This window comes from Lathamus discolor, chromosome Z (assembly GCF_037157495.1).
Source record: "Lathamus discolor isolate bLatDis1 chromosome Z, bLatDis1.hap1, whole genome shotgun sequence".
In the NCBI taxonomy this organism is placed as follows: Eukaryota; Metazoa; Chordata; class Aves; order Psittaciformes; family Psittacidae; genus Lathamus; species Lathamus discolor.
Window position 1 is genome coordinate 78,345,137 of NC_088909.1, and position 15,643 is coordinate 78,360,779.

The 15,643-nt window shown below is 40.0% G+C and overlaps 1 protein-coding gene across 1 annotated transcript; it reads right to left on the reverse strand.

Annotated features, from left to right (window-relative positions):
• Positions 1–1,838: 1,838 nt before the first annotated feature.
• TYRP1 (tyrosinase related protein 1) lies at positions 1,839–14,760 on the reverse strand. Its single transcript, XM_065661980.1, has 8 exons — positions 14,664–14,760; positions 13,672–14,145; positions 9,976–10,298; positions 8,418–8,622; positions 7,273–7,440; positions 5,941–6,120; positions 2,657–2,803; positions 1,839–2,089 (listed from the first exon to the last, which is right to left on the reverse strand). Exons 2-8 carry the CDS (start codon positions 14,051–14,053, stop codon positions 1,884–1,886), a joined length of 1,611 nt encoding a protein of 536 aa, XP_065518052.1. The 5' UTR covers positions 14,054–14,145; positions 14,664–14,760; the 3' UTR covers positions 1,839–1,883.
• Between the last annotated feature and the right edge of the window lie 883 nt (positions 14,761–15,643).

The window sequence follows — 15,643 nt, forward strand, 5'->3', positions numbered from 1 at the left end:
TTCCACTCACCTGGACAAGAGTACTTGTCTTCCTATTTACATCATTCTCAACCTATAAATTACTTATCTCCTTGCAACTGAGTAAGTGTGCTTTGAGCACAGCTGGTACTCACTGAAACCACTGAGCTTAACCCAGTGCATAGAAGGTATGACCCTTACTTTTGCCTGATAACTTGTGTCTAAGAGAGCTGCATTAGGTTGAAACTCTGCTCTTGTGAGACCTCACTTGGAGCATTGTGTACAGTTCTGTTGTCCTCAACATAAAAAGGACATGGAACTGCTGGAACAAGTCCAGAGGAGGGCCACAAGGATGATCATGGGACTGGAGCACCTCCCGTATGAAGATAAGCTGAGAAAGTTGGGGGCTGTTCAGCCTGGAGAAGAAGAAGGCTGCGTGGAGACCTCATAGCAGCCTTCCATTATCTGAAGGGGGCCTATAAGAATGCTGGGGAGGGACTATTCGTTAGGGACTGTAGTGACAGGACACGGGGTAATGGGTTCAAACTTAAACAGGGAAAGTTTAGACTGGATATAAGGAAGAAGTTCTTTACTGTGAGGGTGGTGAGGCACTGGAATGGGTTGCCCAAGAAAGCTGTGAATGCTCCATCCCTGGCGGTGTTCAAGGCCAGGTTGGACAGAGCCTTGGATGACATGGTTTAGTGTGAGTTGTCCCTGCCCATGGCAGGGGGTTGGAACTAGATGATCTTGAGGTCCTTTCCAACCTTAACTATTCTATGATTCTATGATTCTATGAAACCGAATTACTTGCCATGTCTGTTGAAGCTAGGGTCAGGGAAAGAGAGACAAGCAACATCTTGACCTTATAGTCTGACAATTAGAGGGTTGAGTACATGATATGGGATTCAGTAGTCTGAACTCAGAAACATCTCTGTATGTCAGCTAATAACTGCTAAATTAGATTCAATAAGCCATCATTGGAAGACAAAGAGACGATTTATTGGTACCCGATTATAATGATAGAGAGGATGTGAGTCTTGAAACCAGATTCCTCAAGCCCTACCTCAGGCTGTAAAAACATAAATGTCAGTTTGTTACTCTCCTGCTGGTTTATGCTGAATAAATACAACAGCAGTTGCATATGACTATTTTTCCAAGTCTCTTCTACAACATAATACATAAGGCCTTCTCTCAAAGTACAAGAGGTATGGGTTTAAATTCTCACAGGAGAGAATTGAAGCAAGGTCTCATTGCTGGGGAGAATGCCTTGGCGCAGGGAGAGTAGGAGAGAGGAAGGGATCAAGAGAGTGAAAAATCCCAGCTGTCCTTTCAAATGCAGCAGCTGTGTTTGAACATACAGCTAAAGTGTCCAAATGCTGGAGTGCCTTCTCAGTGGTGAATCTTTTTTCACAGATCTACCTAAAAGCAACAATAAGAACAAAACTATGTTCTGTGAATAAAGTTTGATTCCAAACATGCTGTTGCCTTCAGAATTCCTTTGTAGCTCCCTGACTGGCATGCTGGCTATTTTGAAACACATTTCCACTCTCCTAGCCAAGGTGTTTATTCGTATTTTGGATTCTGCTTCTGTCCCATTCTGGACTTGACTATTTCACAAAAGTACCTGGGTACAATGGCTAGATCAGATGACATTGGCTGTCACCAAGTTAACTAAATGTTACCAGGTTTTACAGAAATATACATGAAAAAGGCTTGCAGCCCTAAAAAGTTAGTGGAATTCTATTAAAATCAGCACAGAATTATTGAAGCCTAGGTGTGACGAAAGAGGCTGCAAAGCAAACATATCTGAAGCAAACATATCAAGACAGCAGGCAGTTTATGCTCTTTATTTTAAAGCAAATGGATGACCACTATATATGAAATACAGCAAAATAAACAGTTTCAGTCAGATGCAGAAAAGTGCTTCAAACAACAGACTGGCTTGGTGTTGGTATACCATCATAATCATCTGAGTAGTGCTGATACTGGTCAGTAAGAAGAGGCTGATGCAACTCATCCTTATTTTTCTTGACACGTATGATACACGCGGCAGCAGCAAAGATAATTGCAACAAGAACCAGTGCAGTCACTATTGCAATAGTTATCATCTCTGTGACACGGAGAGCCCGACCTACAGGCAGGAAAGCAAAAAGAAAGTTATTAAAAGTAAATGTGAAGTATATGTATAAACATCAGACCAAGCAGACCAAAGCTCTATATTTGTCATTATTTAATGAGTTGTGAAATAGAACTAGTTCAAATTTTGGTTGATAATATTTTTTTCCAAAATGTGAGAAAATTTCAGTCTCTCTTGTTAGAATTTAAAAACAGTCCTGGATATTTCTTCTGACATCTGGTTTATGAGGGATTTGCATTCTCTGTAGTGATTTAATGGAGACATAATTTATAGGAATAAGGACCTTCTGCAAGATTTAGATCCAAATGAGAACTTCTCCAAAAACTGAAGTGGATGGTGGGAGCTTCATTTAGGAACAATCTATAATCAGTAGCTATTTATCTGTACTAAATCCTAAACATAAGTGATTTGGAAAGAAAGGAAAGTAAAGAGAAATAGACCTTTACAAAAGCATCAAGTATTATTTGTGAAATTTGAAACAACTTTGTTAATATGATGCATAAACTTCAAGGGAGAATGACGTGATGAGAAAAAAAGAAACATCTAGGTTGGACAGCTTACCTGGCCACTCAACTTCATAGCTGTATCCAAGGTTTTCTGGTGCAGTGACAAACATTTCATTGTTGGTAACTGGAGGCCAGAAAGGCACCATGTTGTACTGTCGGTTATGTCCAATAGGGGCATTCTCCAGTGGGTAAGTTGAGATATCTAAAAGGAAAGTCAAATCACATTTTGGTAAATAAAATCAAAATAATTTTCCCTACTTCATGGCTTTTTTTTCAGAAAGTGGACCAGGGTTTTGAGTACCTCTTTTTGTTGGTTTTTTTTTTTTTTTCCTATCTGAAGTTAATGCAGAAGGATTGGTTTTCCAGTGTGACAGATAGAGAATGAATGGTTCTGCTTTGTCCAAAAGCAAGATCACTAATGATAATCCTGGTTTTTAACAGAAACCACCAGTAAATTGTAAAACTTTGTGCCTCTGTTTTGCTTTTCTTTTCTTCTTTCATGGAAAAGGAGAAATATGTATATATTGGAAAACCTTTTTGCTACAATCTGGCTTTGATTGTAACAGTGATGAAGAGCTCTTTCACGCAGTTGAAAGAGGGCAGCTGATTTGAACTCTACTGGAAATTTTTTTGCAATGTTATGGTAAAATTGCTCTCTGACATGGGAAAAATACATGAAGCAGGTCATAGAAGCTATACAAAGAAGTCTCAGTTGTGCAACAGAAGCCGTCTTCTGTAGAAGGAAGAGGGGCTGGGTTGTCCCAAAAGGAATACAGCTGCTTTGTGCAAACTAATGCATAGACATTAGGGTTACAGAGAATTCTCTCCCCAGTTCCCTGATGCTAATCTCCCTTATTTTTTTTTTTTTAATTTTTATTTTTTCTTTGGAGTTCCTTCCTTCTGTGACTAGGAGATTGTGAAGTTCGTTATCATGCAAGCAGAAAGTGGGGCAATAAATAAAATCACAACCCTGGATTTCAGAAGAGCTAAATTTGGCCTCTTCAGAACCTTCTTGGAAGAATCCCATGGGAACGGTTCCTGGAGGGAAGAAAGGTCCAAGAGAGCTAGTTCAAAGACCACTTCCTCCACTTCCTCCAGCCAGAGGCTCCAGAACAGTGCGTATCCGTGTGAAAGAAATCAAACAGGAGACCCAGATGGACGAACAAGGAACTCCTGTCAAAACTCTCATACAAGCAGGAGATATACAGGAGATGAAAGCAGGGACAGGCACTTGGGACTAATATAACAATGTTATCAGAATATGCAGATCATCTTTGAAAGGGCATGACAATCAGGAGAGGGGCCTGAGGACTGGAAGAAAGCAAATGTCAGCCCAGTCTTCAACAAGGGCAAGAAGGAGGACTCTGGGAACTACATGCCAGTCAGCATCCCCTCAATTCCTGGAAAGGTGGTGGAACAGCTCATCCTGAAGGCCATCTCTAAGCACGTGAAAGACAAGGAGGTGATCAAGAGTGGTCAGCATGGATTAACTAAAGGGAAATCATGCTTAACCAACCTGCTTGCCTTCTAATATGGGACAACTGGCTGGATTGATGAGGGAAAGAGCTGTGAATGTTGTCTACCTGGACTTCAAGCAAGGCTTTTTACACTGTCTTCCATGACATCCTCATAGGTAAGCTGGATAAGGTGATTGCAAACTGGCTTATGGTGAGGTGGATTGCAAACTGGCTGAATGGCTGATCTCAGAGAGCTGTGGTCATTGATACCGAGTCTAGTTTGAGATCTGTAACTAGTGTTGTTCCTGAAGGATCAATGATGGGTCCAGTATTCTTTAACTTATTCATCAGTGACTTGGATAGAGTGCCTCCTGAGCAAGATTGTTGATAATATGAAACTAGGAGTAGCTGCTGATAGCCCAGAGTGCTGTGCTGTCATTCAGAAGGGTCTGGGGAGGCTGGAGAGATGAGCAGAGAGGAGCCTTTTGAAATTGGAGACAAGTGCAGGGTCCTGCACCTGCAGAGGAGGAACCCCATGCAACAGTACAGGCTGGAGCTGACCTACTGGAAAGTAGCTCTGTGGAGAGGGACCTAGTGGGCAACAAGTTGTCCATGAGCCAGCCAGTTATTTTAGCCAAGAAGGCCAATGGTATCCTGGGCTGAATCAGGAAGAGCATTGCCAGCAGCTCAAGGGAGGCAATCCTCCCTCTCTACTCAGCTCTGGTGAGGCCTCACCTGTAGTACTGTGTCCAGCTCTGGGCTCCCCAGGACAAGAGAGACATGGAGTTACTGGAGCAAGTCCAGAGAAAGGCTACTAGAATGATTAAGGGTCTGAAGTATCTCTCATATGAGGAGAGGCTGATGAATCTGGGCCTGTTCAGCCTAGAGAACAGAGGAAATCAGGCTCAGAGGAAATCAGAGAAATATATAGAAGGCTCAGAGGCTCAGAGGAAATCAGAGAAATATATATATAAATATCTGAAGAGAGGGTGTCAAGAGGATGGGGCCAGAGTCATGTTGGTGGTGGCAGGCAACAGGGCAAGAGGCAATGGGTGGAAACTAAACCACCAGAAGTTCCACCTGAACATGAGGAAGAGCTTCTTTACTGTGAGGGTGCCCAAGCACTGGAGTAGGTTTCTCAGAGAGATTATGGAGTCTCCTTCACTGGAGGTATTCAAGAGCCATCTGGACACAATCCTGAGCAATGTGCTCCAGGTGACCCCACCTGAGCAGGGAGGTTGGACTGTATGACCTCCAGTGGTCCCTTCAAGCCTCAACCATTCTGTGATTCTGTGTGATTTTGTGGTTCTGTGTTTCCTTCCTCCTTCCCTCTCTTTCACTTCCTCACTTATTCCCTTTCACTCTCCTTTTTTGGAGTTAAAGAAGTAAGGGCAGCAACAGTAAACATCATTTGAAAGGATATGGAAATGGTTATGAAATGATGGCAGTAAATAACAAAAGTTGTCAAAATTAATTCTTGGGGTGTGCATGATGTCTGATCTTGTTTCGCAAAAACATAGGTATTTACTCAATTTTCCATTATTTACAGTAACAGAATGTCCATGAAGTAACTGGACCTTCCATTGTTATGCTGTCTTTGCTCTATAGAGATGATATATCTGCACATTTTGATTTTTTGAATTGTACCTCTTATTTCTGGCCAAGTGTCTTTAGAGACAGTGATTTGAAAATGTGTGTCAGTGGGTGAGGAAGGGAAATTGCTTGTTATTACTGTCTTTGTTAACTACACTAACTAGTTAAAATTTCAGTCCTCTCTTCTAATTTTAGGGGCATCTTTCTGCCCCACAAGAAACAGCTGAGCTTATGTGTGTACAAAGACTGACAGCCACCCATACCATCTCTGTCCATGACAGCATCTTACCTGCAGAATACCTTCTCAGCCACTCATCAAACACAGCATCTGTAAACGTGTGCAGGAGGACAAAAATAGGATCATTTGGTGATAAATGTGTTTGTCCTCCTGTCCCATTCAAAAATAGATGAGCCAAGTTGTGAAGACTTCGAACTGCTGGGTCATATTTCCCTGAAGGATCACTGTACCCTGAATATGCAAACAAAGAACACAAAAAATCCCAGTGAAGACTTGCAGACCATCTGGACACTTTTCTCTCTGAAAGGCTACTATGTTGTTGTGTTGCTTTGCTTAACATAAATGAGTAACAATTTCTCTATGTACTAGAATTTGAGAAATGTCCCTAGCATGCATAATTTTTAGATTTCAATAGCCTGTGCAAAAGAATGCTGAGAATGTGGAGTGCAATGGCCAAAACACCATATGAGATGTAGCATGAAAACAAAGGTATATATTTGGGACCTACATATCTTTCAACATAATTGAAATAGTTGCATGTGTTTTCTAAATGTTTTCTAATAAGGCAGCTGTTATATTTCCATACGTCATTTCCATGTTTACTGTGAACACTTCTCAGAAAGCTTCACAAACTTGCTTTTTTTCAGTGAAGATACCCTATGTAACTTTGTTGGTACCCAGCAAGTCTCAACCCTCATGTCAGATGTCAGGTTCTGAAGTGCCATGAAAACGTCTCCTGTTTTCAAGCTTTGGCCAAACTTGAAAATACGAGAAATCCCTGAAGTGTGGATATGACTTTTAGCAACCTGGTGTAGTGGAAGGTGTCCCTGCCCATGGCGGGGGTGCTGGAACCAGATCATCTTTAATGTCCCTTCTCATACAAACCATTCTGTGATTCTATGAGTATGATACTTAAATGGTTGGTTCAGACTTTTGTTTTTGTTCTCCAAGAAAAAGAAAATGAAGCAGATCCTCCCCATTTTAGGAGTTATGCCTCTTCAAAAGACCCAGAGATACAAGGGTAACTGCTCTGAGCACTTGTTTGCCTCATTTAAGGATGCATCTGCATCAATCTGCAGACAAAGGCTGTCTGTTTTCAGCAATGGGAACTTATTACTAGGTTGAAAGGACCTGATCTCAACTACATAGTACACCAATGACAAGCTATTCAGGCTTTTATGCATTTAAAGAACTGAGTAAGTTATGAAGTAAGTTACCCAGAGGTTATTTCCACTTAATACTAAGCTAATACTTAATTTTAAGAACGTGTTCTTACTATCCAGTAGACTGTTTCCAAACTCATACTTCCAACAAGGAAAACGGCAAGCCTACTTCCTTGATTTATTTGTCATTGTTCTAGTTCCTTTTATTTGCTATGTTTACCTTCTACTGTGTTACGGAAACTGTCTGTTGAATTAGAATAGAAAGGAGGTGTGTCAAATACACCAACTTCCAAACACTGAGCAACATCCTCAGGCTCTGGGAGACGCTGTACCATAGGCCGTGCAACGTTTCCAGCAGGATTTCTTCGGATGGGACCACCCTCAGTGCCTGGGGTGGAGAGAAGAGAGAAAACTACTGGTGCAAAACTGATGCAGAATGCATCCTTCTAGTGGCTGAACCGGGAAGAAGAAAAAGAAAATCCCCCACACACCCCAATGGTGTTTATAGTGTATGAATAGGTCAGTTCCTCAGGCAAAGAATCTGAATCTTCATGGGGTCCTGCATGCTGGATCCTTTGCACTAGGATTTAAAAAACCCCAAAACATCTGTAAGCCTCTCACTGAAATCTGTGGTTCTCTAAGTGCTCTGTGAAATCTTTCTATAGTTTTTCAATGTGATTTCTTGATGAGACTCAGAAAAAAAGTTTTAAGGATGTCCTGAGACAGTAGCTGAGGAAAGGACTACAGCTAATTCGTTAGGTAACTAACCAAATATCGGGGTGTTTTCCCTATCATCCCCCCCCCCCCCCCCCCCATTTCCATGAAGATGCTGAGTTGTGGCTTGCAGGTGATGAATATACAATAGTCTTGTTGCAATTTTTTAGTTGTAGCTGAAGTAAACATTTTAGGATTCAGTATTCTTCACATTGAAAATATGCTCCACATAGTTAACATGGGGATTCATTAGTTCTTCTCTTTTTAGGAGTAGAATGCCATGAAAGTGATAAATGGAGCTGTCAGAAGAAAACCCAGGCTTCAGTTAAGAAATGACACTGCCAGATTTAATTATTTATGGCAGAGGAGATGAATAGATGCTATATAAAAAGGGGAGTCAAAGCATTTAGGTCTTCTTCTGCTACAAGCTCCTGATTGCATTTTGAACTGCTTGGAGCCTCAGTGAAAGATAGATGATAGGTATGTACTATCTCAGAAGACGGATGAAACTTGGGTCTAGAATATTCAAAACCACTTTAATACTTTTTTTTTTTTTTTTTTCCTGAGAAAAGCCATTGTAAGGTAAATTATTATAGTTATTTATGATGAAAAGGATTTTCTTTCCAAATATCTGCCAGTAGTCGTACTTACTGTTACAGATGGTTCCCAAAGTTTCATAGTCTTCTACATTTTCACATATCACTCGCCACTGAGAGAAGATTGAGTTCTGGCTAATAAGAGAGACATCAAAATTGCTTCTAGCTCCCATTAAGTCATCTGAGCAGATATCACAGGTGTTTTGTCCTGTTGCAAAATTCCAGTAGGGCAGTCCAAAAGTGGGGTCCTGAAGCATGTTCTAAACCACATAAATGTGACATTTAATATATGTGTGACCCAGACAGCTATAATAATCGCTGCTAGACAGATGCTAAAAATACATCTTAGTAAGAGTCAGAGTACTGCCTCTATGGAGGAGAGGAAATCTATGGAAAACCTGTGAATTCTATTTAAAAGCTTTAGGTAGGTTTTCACATTGATGCCTGTTTTTCAAAGAACAGGTAGTTAGACTACTGCATTGAGTTATGGGTCTCCCTCATTAATAGGACAGTAATTCTTCCATGAAACCGTATCGTGATAGTAAGAAACATCAGTTAATACTGATACCCATTTTCCAACATATCGAAAGGCCTGTCGACAGCAGCAGTGCTTATAGCACACAGAATATCTAAGACAACTATGGAAAAAATGAGAAAATGGAAAAATAAGGAAAAGGGCTACTAGCCCTTCAAATTGTCATTGTTTGTTTCTAGTATTGGTTGGAGTTAAACAGTTCTGGAATCCTGGCTATGTTCAATATCCTGGCTCCCAGTATTTGTATGCCAAGATGTGTTGGTCAGCCAGAGTAGCTTAACTAATGATCAAGTTTACCTGTATAAATAGGAAAATATATTAAATCGCAGAGATCTAGAGCTCCTTAGGACTTAATGAAACATAATAAAATGCCACTAATGTCAAATATGAGTTTTGAAGGGAGTTTGTGGCTCAGCCTGAGGCAGAGCCATTGAAGCTAGTGGAAACACTTGAAGTGATTTCAAAGACTGTTTAAATATGACCTTGCAAACTTAATGCTCTCTTCTTAAGAAGGATGACGGTTCATAAAATATTGTTTTCCGTTTATAGATAGGTCTGCACAAGGAAAAGGAAACAAGAGAATCACTGGTGTGTGGAACAGAGTATAACGAAACACTGATTTTTCTAACCAGTTACACTAATTATACAAATAAAATGTGATTTTGAATCCCCAAGACATCTCTGTAGTACTTTTCTTTAAAAATTCTGCTGCTTTGATTAGCCTAACTTAGTCAAAAGCAGGGCCTTGATATTAAAAATAACACTGGCAGTAAACAATACTTGGTCCAATAAAATGCCTTTTACGGATATTTTTGGAATTTGTATCTATTTTTACAGGAGATTTTAATGTAACTTTTACATTTTTCATTACTCTGAAATATTTTTAGTATCTCTATAACAATGACAGTCTAAAACCTAAATGTACAGTTTAGTATACCAAGATAGTTAGAGAAATTGAAGCTGAATTATTTCAATGCATAGAAAGAACTGCTATAATTTTTGCCTATTGGAACGTGAGAAGTTCTTTAACTGTACAAAACAGCATGAACACATGGTTTAACATTAACATGAAATTTACCTGCATGTCTCTTTCAAGCTGCAGTAAATGGTATCTATGCCACGTGACAAAAGCTGGTCCCTCATGAGAGAAATCAACTCCTCCAAAACTCTGCTGCCCTACACCAAGGAAAGTCTTCCTGACAGAATAATAATGAGACCACACAAAGTAGTTATAAATGGAGATGTTCTCGAACTGTGGTGTGTTGCCGTCTGGTCCAAATATTTCCTCACGTCTTCGTGTGGCAATAACAATGTCAGGATGGATTGTCACCTTGGCTTGGTGTAAAGCATTGACAAAACGCCTCCTTTCTTCTGCACTCAGATCCAAAAGATTCCTCCTGACTGTAAGGATATAGAAGAAGCAGGTTACTAAAGTAACAAACATTTAAGTCTGATCTCACAGGGCTAATTACTTTTGCTTCTAATAATTCCAGGTAAGTCCTCTTTTCTTCAAGCTTTCATCCATTTTTTATTAAAGCAATTCAGAGAATATTGAGCATAAATAGAAAATGTTATTTATTATCAGAAAGGATGAGCGAAATAAAAATTAACCCCCAAAATTTGTGGGGTTAGTGCTTTTAGAAGCTTTTTTACAGATTATTTTTCCATCCTGTGAGAGAAATAACAAAGACAGGTTTTGTCATGCAAAACCTTTTAGAACTTCATCTAATATAGTGAAGGTTTCCTGTGGTAATACCTTGCAAGAAAAGAATACTATATGGCAACTTATAATAATCAGAAGCTCTGCTACATGACAGTTTGGTGAAGTATGTTGTTTATGCTTAAACCTTTGCAGGAAAAATGGCAGATTCATCAGTGAATTATAAGTTGTGAATTTTACGCAGTACAACATCTGTCTTTAGTGTCATTACCTGACATTATAAACAATAGCCATACATTAGTCCTTATTAGCAGTATATCTCAAAACCATTTAAAAATATCATTGTCTGGACAGACAGTGAAACAAGGAGGAAAATTGACTTGTTGAAATACCAGTATATCATCAAGAGGAACAGGATTCACATCACTTTGCTTCCAATCCACCACTCTTTCATCTGGACTGAGGAGATTTTTGAATAAGTTTAGACTAAGACAGAAGTAAAACTCACAGCTATTCTTCAACATACACTCATTTTCATTCAAAAAATACTGTAATATCTGTAGTTGTCCTAATGAGTGATAGACTGTGTCGATACAAGAAGCAACAAGTTTTCAGCATGAGTCGATATGAAGAATAAAACCGAATTGCATTTCACTATATGAAATTAAATCAGTGGGGGATATTTTGACTTCATTGGAGTTTATAGAAGTACTTTTATGAACCATGAATCTCATCCAGGGACTCTGTATCCTGATACATGTTTTTCTGTTTTGTAGAACTACTGAGCTGATAGGCTAGCCCTGGTCACTGAAGGGTTTTTGTTGCTGATTTTAAGCACAGCACTAAAAATATTCATCTAATTTTGGTTTACGTAGGCACCTTAACCTTTTCATTTTTCAAAATATGTGCCTGAACCACAATAAAAGAAATTGACTATTATTAAATTTAGGCATGAATTTAGAAGATACAACAATGGCACCAAATTACACTTTGCAGCTATTTTATGTGGATATGCCAACAGTAATCCAGTAATTATTTCTGAAGTCTGAGTAGCTGAGTCCAGTTCCATGGATGGGCAAAAGAAGTGACTTCTATGTGGAAACTCAAAGCATAATAAGAAGCTATTTTCCCCTGTTTAGGACTTTCATGGTTTAAGCCCAGCCACTAACTCAGAATCATGCAGCCGCTAGCTCACTTCCATGCCGCCTTCTTCCCCCTGCACCCGGAGGGATGGGGAGGAGAAGCAAAAGAATGTAACTCCCATGGGTTGAGATAAGAACAGTCCAGTAAATAAAGTATAACACAAATCACTACTGCTACCCCAATAGTAATAATGATAAGGGGGATAACAAGGGGAGAGAATATAAAACCAAAAGGGAAAAAGGAAAAGAAAACAATAAATACAAGTGACGCACAATACAGTTGCTCAGCACTCGCTGACAGATACCCAACCCAACCCAAGCGGTGGCTCTTTCTGGGTGACTGCCCATTTTATATACTGGGCATGATGTGCTGTGGTATGGAATATCCCTTTGGCTAGTTTGGGTCATGTGACCTGTCTCTACTTCCTCCTGGCTTCTTGTGCCCTTCCTCACTGTCAGAGCATGAGAAACTGAAAAGTCATCAATTGGAGTAAGCATTACTTAGCAACAACTAAAACCACCACTGTGCTATCCGCACTGTTGCCAAACAAAAGTCAAAACCACAGCACTTACACCAGCTACTAAGAAGTAGAAAAAGCTGAACCCAGGACACTCATGTTGTCATGCATGATAAATTTGATATTCTTTACATTTGACTGAGTAGTAAAGGATTTAATAAGCAAGAAAAGTTAAAAGTGCTCTTGTATGCCCTAGAAAATCAGCTAATGCTGCTTTTTGCCTATCTCCAGCTTTACTTTGCTAAGTTTGTGTATATTAACATTTATTCCTTGGTTATTTTTCTGAGTTAACAGCGCTGTTAATGAGGATGGGCCAGCACATCAGAGGGTGCAATCTGGCTTAGCAAATCCATTTCATGAGTCATACTTTTCTAGTTTGCTTCTTGGAGCTCAAAGGATGAATAAAATCCTAAGGTCTTTGCCACAGCTGTCAATAAGTTGTTTTTAAGGAATCTTATTGTTCAGGTTTTGGATAGATAAACAGTCCTTTGTTAATCCTTGCTTGAACAAGCACTCACATTCATGGAGTTTTTCCTATCTTCTGAAAATAGTGGTGGTGCTTATTTCAGTTTCTGCAAGAGACACTGTACATTTGTGTGAGGTGTCTGTTATTTCTCATGTCAACAGGACCTATCACTCATCTGGGGGATTATGGAATTTACAGGATTTCAATAACACCTTTAAACTTTCACTAATAAAGACTGAAATCTTGTCCATTCAGACAATTTTGACTTGAGAACAACAACCAGTCCCCAAGCCTGCTTGTCTTTTCCAATTTGCCGAAAATATTCAGTATTTTCCAGTCCCACAAGAATTTCATAACCATTTAAAAAAATTTAGACATCTGTTTACTGACATTCTGGACTAAACCAAAACTGAAGAACTCTCAGAAATGGCCACCAGCCCCTGTGCTGATTCATCTGAATAGCTGTTAGTCAGGAGCTAAGGTTTTAATGACATGGACAGCAGCATTTAAGTAAAAATTTACAAGGCCAAGCACATCGTTTAGAAATGCATAAAGGGATTTTGAATCAAAAGAATTAAAGTAGTCACAAGGTATTAAACATGATATCTAGAGATGTATTATTCCCAGACATGCTCACGAACACATATACACACATGTACATACACACAATATACATTGTTTTACTCTTGAATAATTCCAAAGAATACAATTTTTTCAACTTAAGTGTCCTGTTCTTTAACAGACTTGGTCCTAGTCCTGCACTGCAGTAAAGGTTTTGTGTCTTCCTTTTATCAGGCAGTAAATGTAGGTTTCAACAATTCATCTAGCAGCTGCCTAAATGACCCTTAAGGCAATGTACGTTTGCTGAATAAATATAAGGGGCATTTTTTTTATTATTATTATTTTAAAGAAAAGAAATACATCATGTGCATTCAGAAGCAAGCACTGCCAGTAGGCAATTTTAATCTCATATTTCTGATGCTCTTACCTATATTGATTCGCTGGGTACAGGTGGGCCCGGTCCAGCCAGGGCGACACGACCCACAGTTGTAACCAGAGAAGTTGCCGTTGCACTGGCAGGTTTGGTTGAAGAAGCGTATTGGCCATTGCTCACGGTCATCTCTCCCATCATGGATGTACTGTGGGCCATGGGGTCGTGAGTCGACAGTCACCTGGACGCACCGGCCCCGGCCCGTTGACACGCCACACCGGTCAGTACCTGGCCCAAACACAGGGAAATAGTCTGGGCAACACATGCCGCTCCGCAGGGACTCAACTGTAGCACACTGGCGTGGGAACTGAGCTCCAGCTTGGCCAAGCAGGCTAAGCAGTGGTGGCAGGGAGAGGAGCAGCAGCCCAGAGAGCTGCATGGTAGCAGGTCCAGCAGAGCCGGCTCCGCCTGAGAGCTGTCCGGCTGTGCACGCTGCCGTCCCCAGTCCTGCGATGGGATACCCAGCTCGCACTACAGAGAGAGAGAAAAGGCGGGGGGTGGGGGGGGGTGGGGGTATAGGATTTGGAGAGAGAGAGAATGAGTGGAGAGAGAGAAGAATTAAAACAAGTGATACAAACCTCCGGGTTGCCCCTTCCATCCCCAGAAATGCCTTGAAACCCTGCACTTCAACACTCTTAACTGGAAAAGTGAACAAATCTGGCTGCAGACACTAATATTCTTCTCTCATTATCTGCACAAAAGAGAGTAACCGTCTAGAGCTCATTGATTTCTAAGTGCTTCCCAAATGTTCACTTGCTTTGTATATATGCCAGCCAGATTTAATTCATTACCACAAAAAGCTAAAACTTGTCTAAGGCACCAGCTTTTTGAACCTTTACTTTCAACCCCTTCCCCCACTCCCATGCCTTCCTTTTCTGTGTTTAACTATTGTATCATGTTCTCTACTCAGCAGTTCCCCTCTGTGTTCCCATCTTCTCTAACAGCAGTTCCACCCAGAAAGTGAAGCTACAATACTTCATGTATTGTACCTGTTCTCTCTTTCTGGTGTCTCTCCTCTGCTGAGATTCTGTTCTATCTACAGCTGTGTCTAACTCCAATAAACACTGCTAATTTCTCTCCTGGTTCAGTCTGCTTACTAATCCTTCTTCCACCAACACTATGGCTTGGCCTCACCCTCCTTCTTCTGTTAATCCCCTTTCTACTTCAGTGCATTTCTCTGGACTTTAAGTACTTGAATAGCACATGATTTCTTTCATGCTTATCTCCTTGTGATTTTGCAAGTTTTGCAAAGGTCAGAGACAAATACTTGAATTCAAAACAGAACAACTGTGTTGTGGGTTGTTTTTTTTTTTTTTTTGTGGGCTTTTTTTTTATGGGCTTTTTTTTTTTTAATAATTATGTGTGAAGAAAGACTTGCTTGAAAACAGACAAAGAACACTGGGAAAGTTCACATTTAACAGACATTTAAAAAACCTCCTAAAAATCTTCAAATATCTTTTTTAAGATCAGACCAAAGTAAGTGACAAAAGTAAATTATTTAGAAAATTAAACACTCAAACCTTAAACTTAAAGATTTCAGATTAACTATTTATTTTGATAATCAGATGAAAAGACAGTGATCATATTGGAGTATACTAAAATGCTAAATTCTGAGCAGGTGCTACGAAGGGTAATCAAAAAAGAAAGAGAGAAAAATAGCCCCTGAAATGAACAAAACTGTCTATTGCTTGCAAGGACGATTTCAACTGAGCAGAACTTCTCTTATTCATTCTTACCCTTTTTCTGATCTGTTAGTAAGGATGGCTTTCAGTGGAGTGAGGACATCTGGTCAAGTAGCATCTTAGCTGAAACCAGAGAACTTTAGCAAGTTTTCTGGGAAATGGTTCAACCACAGGGTAACTGACATGGGGCAGAATATGGGTTACCTACTCCTTCTGCTTCTCTATATGCAAGTCAATATGTGAGAGTGCACCCAATTCTGACAGGCCAATAGTCTTTTTTGTGTGTT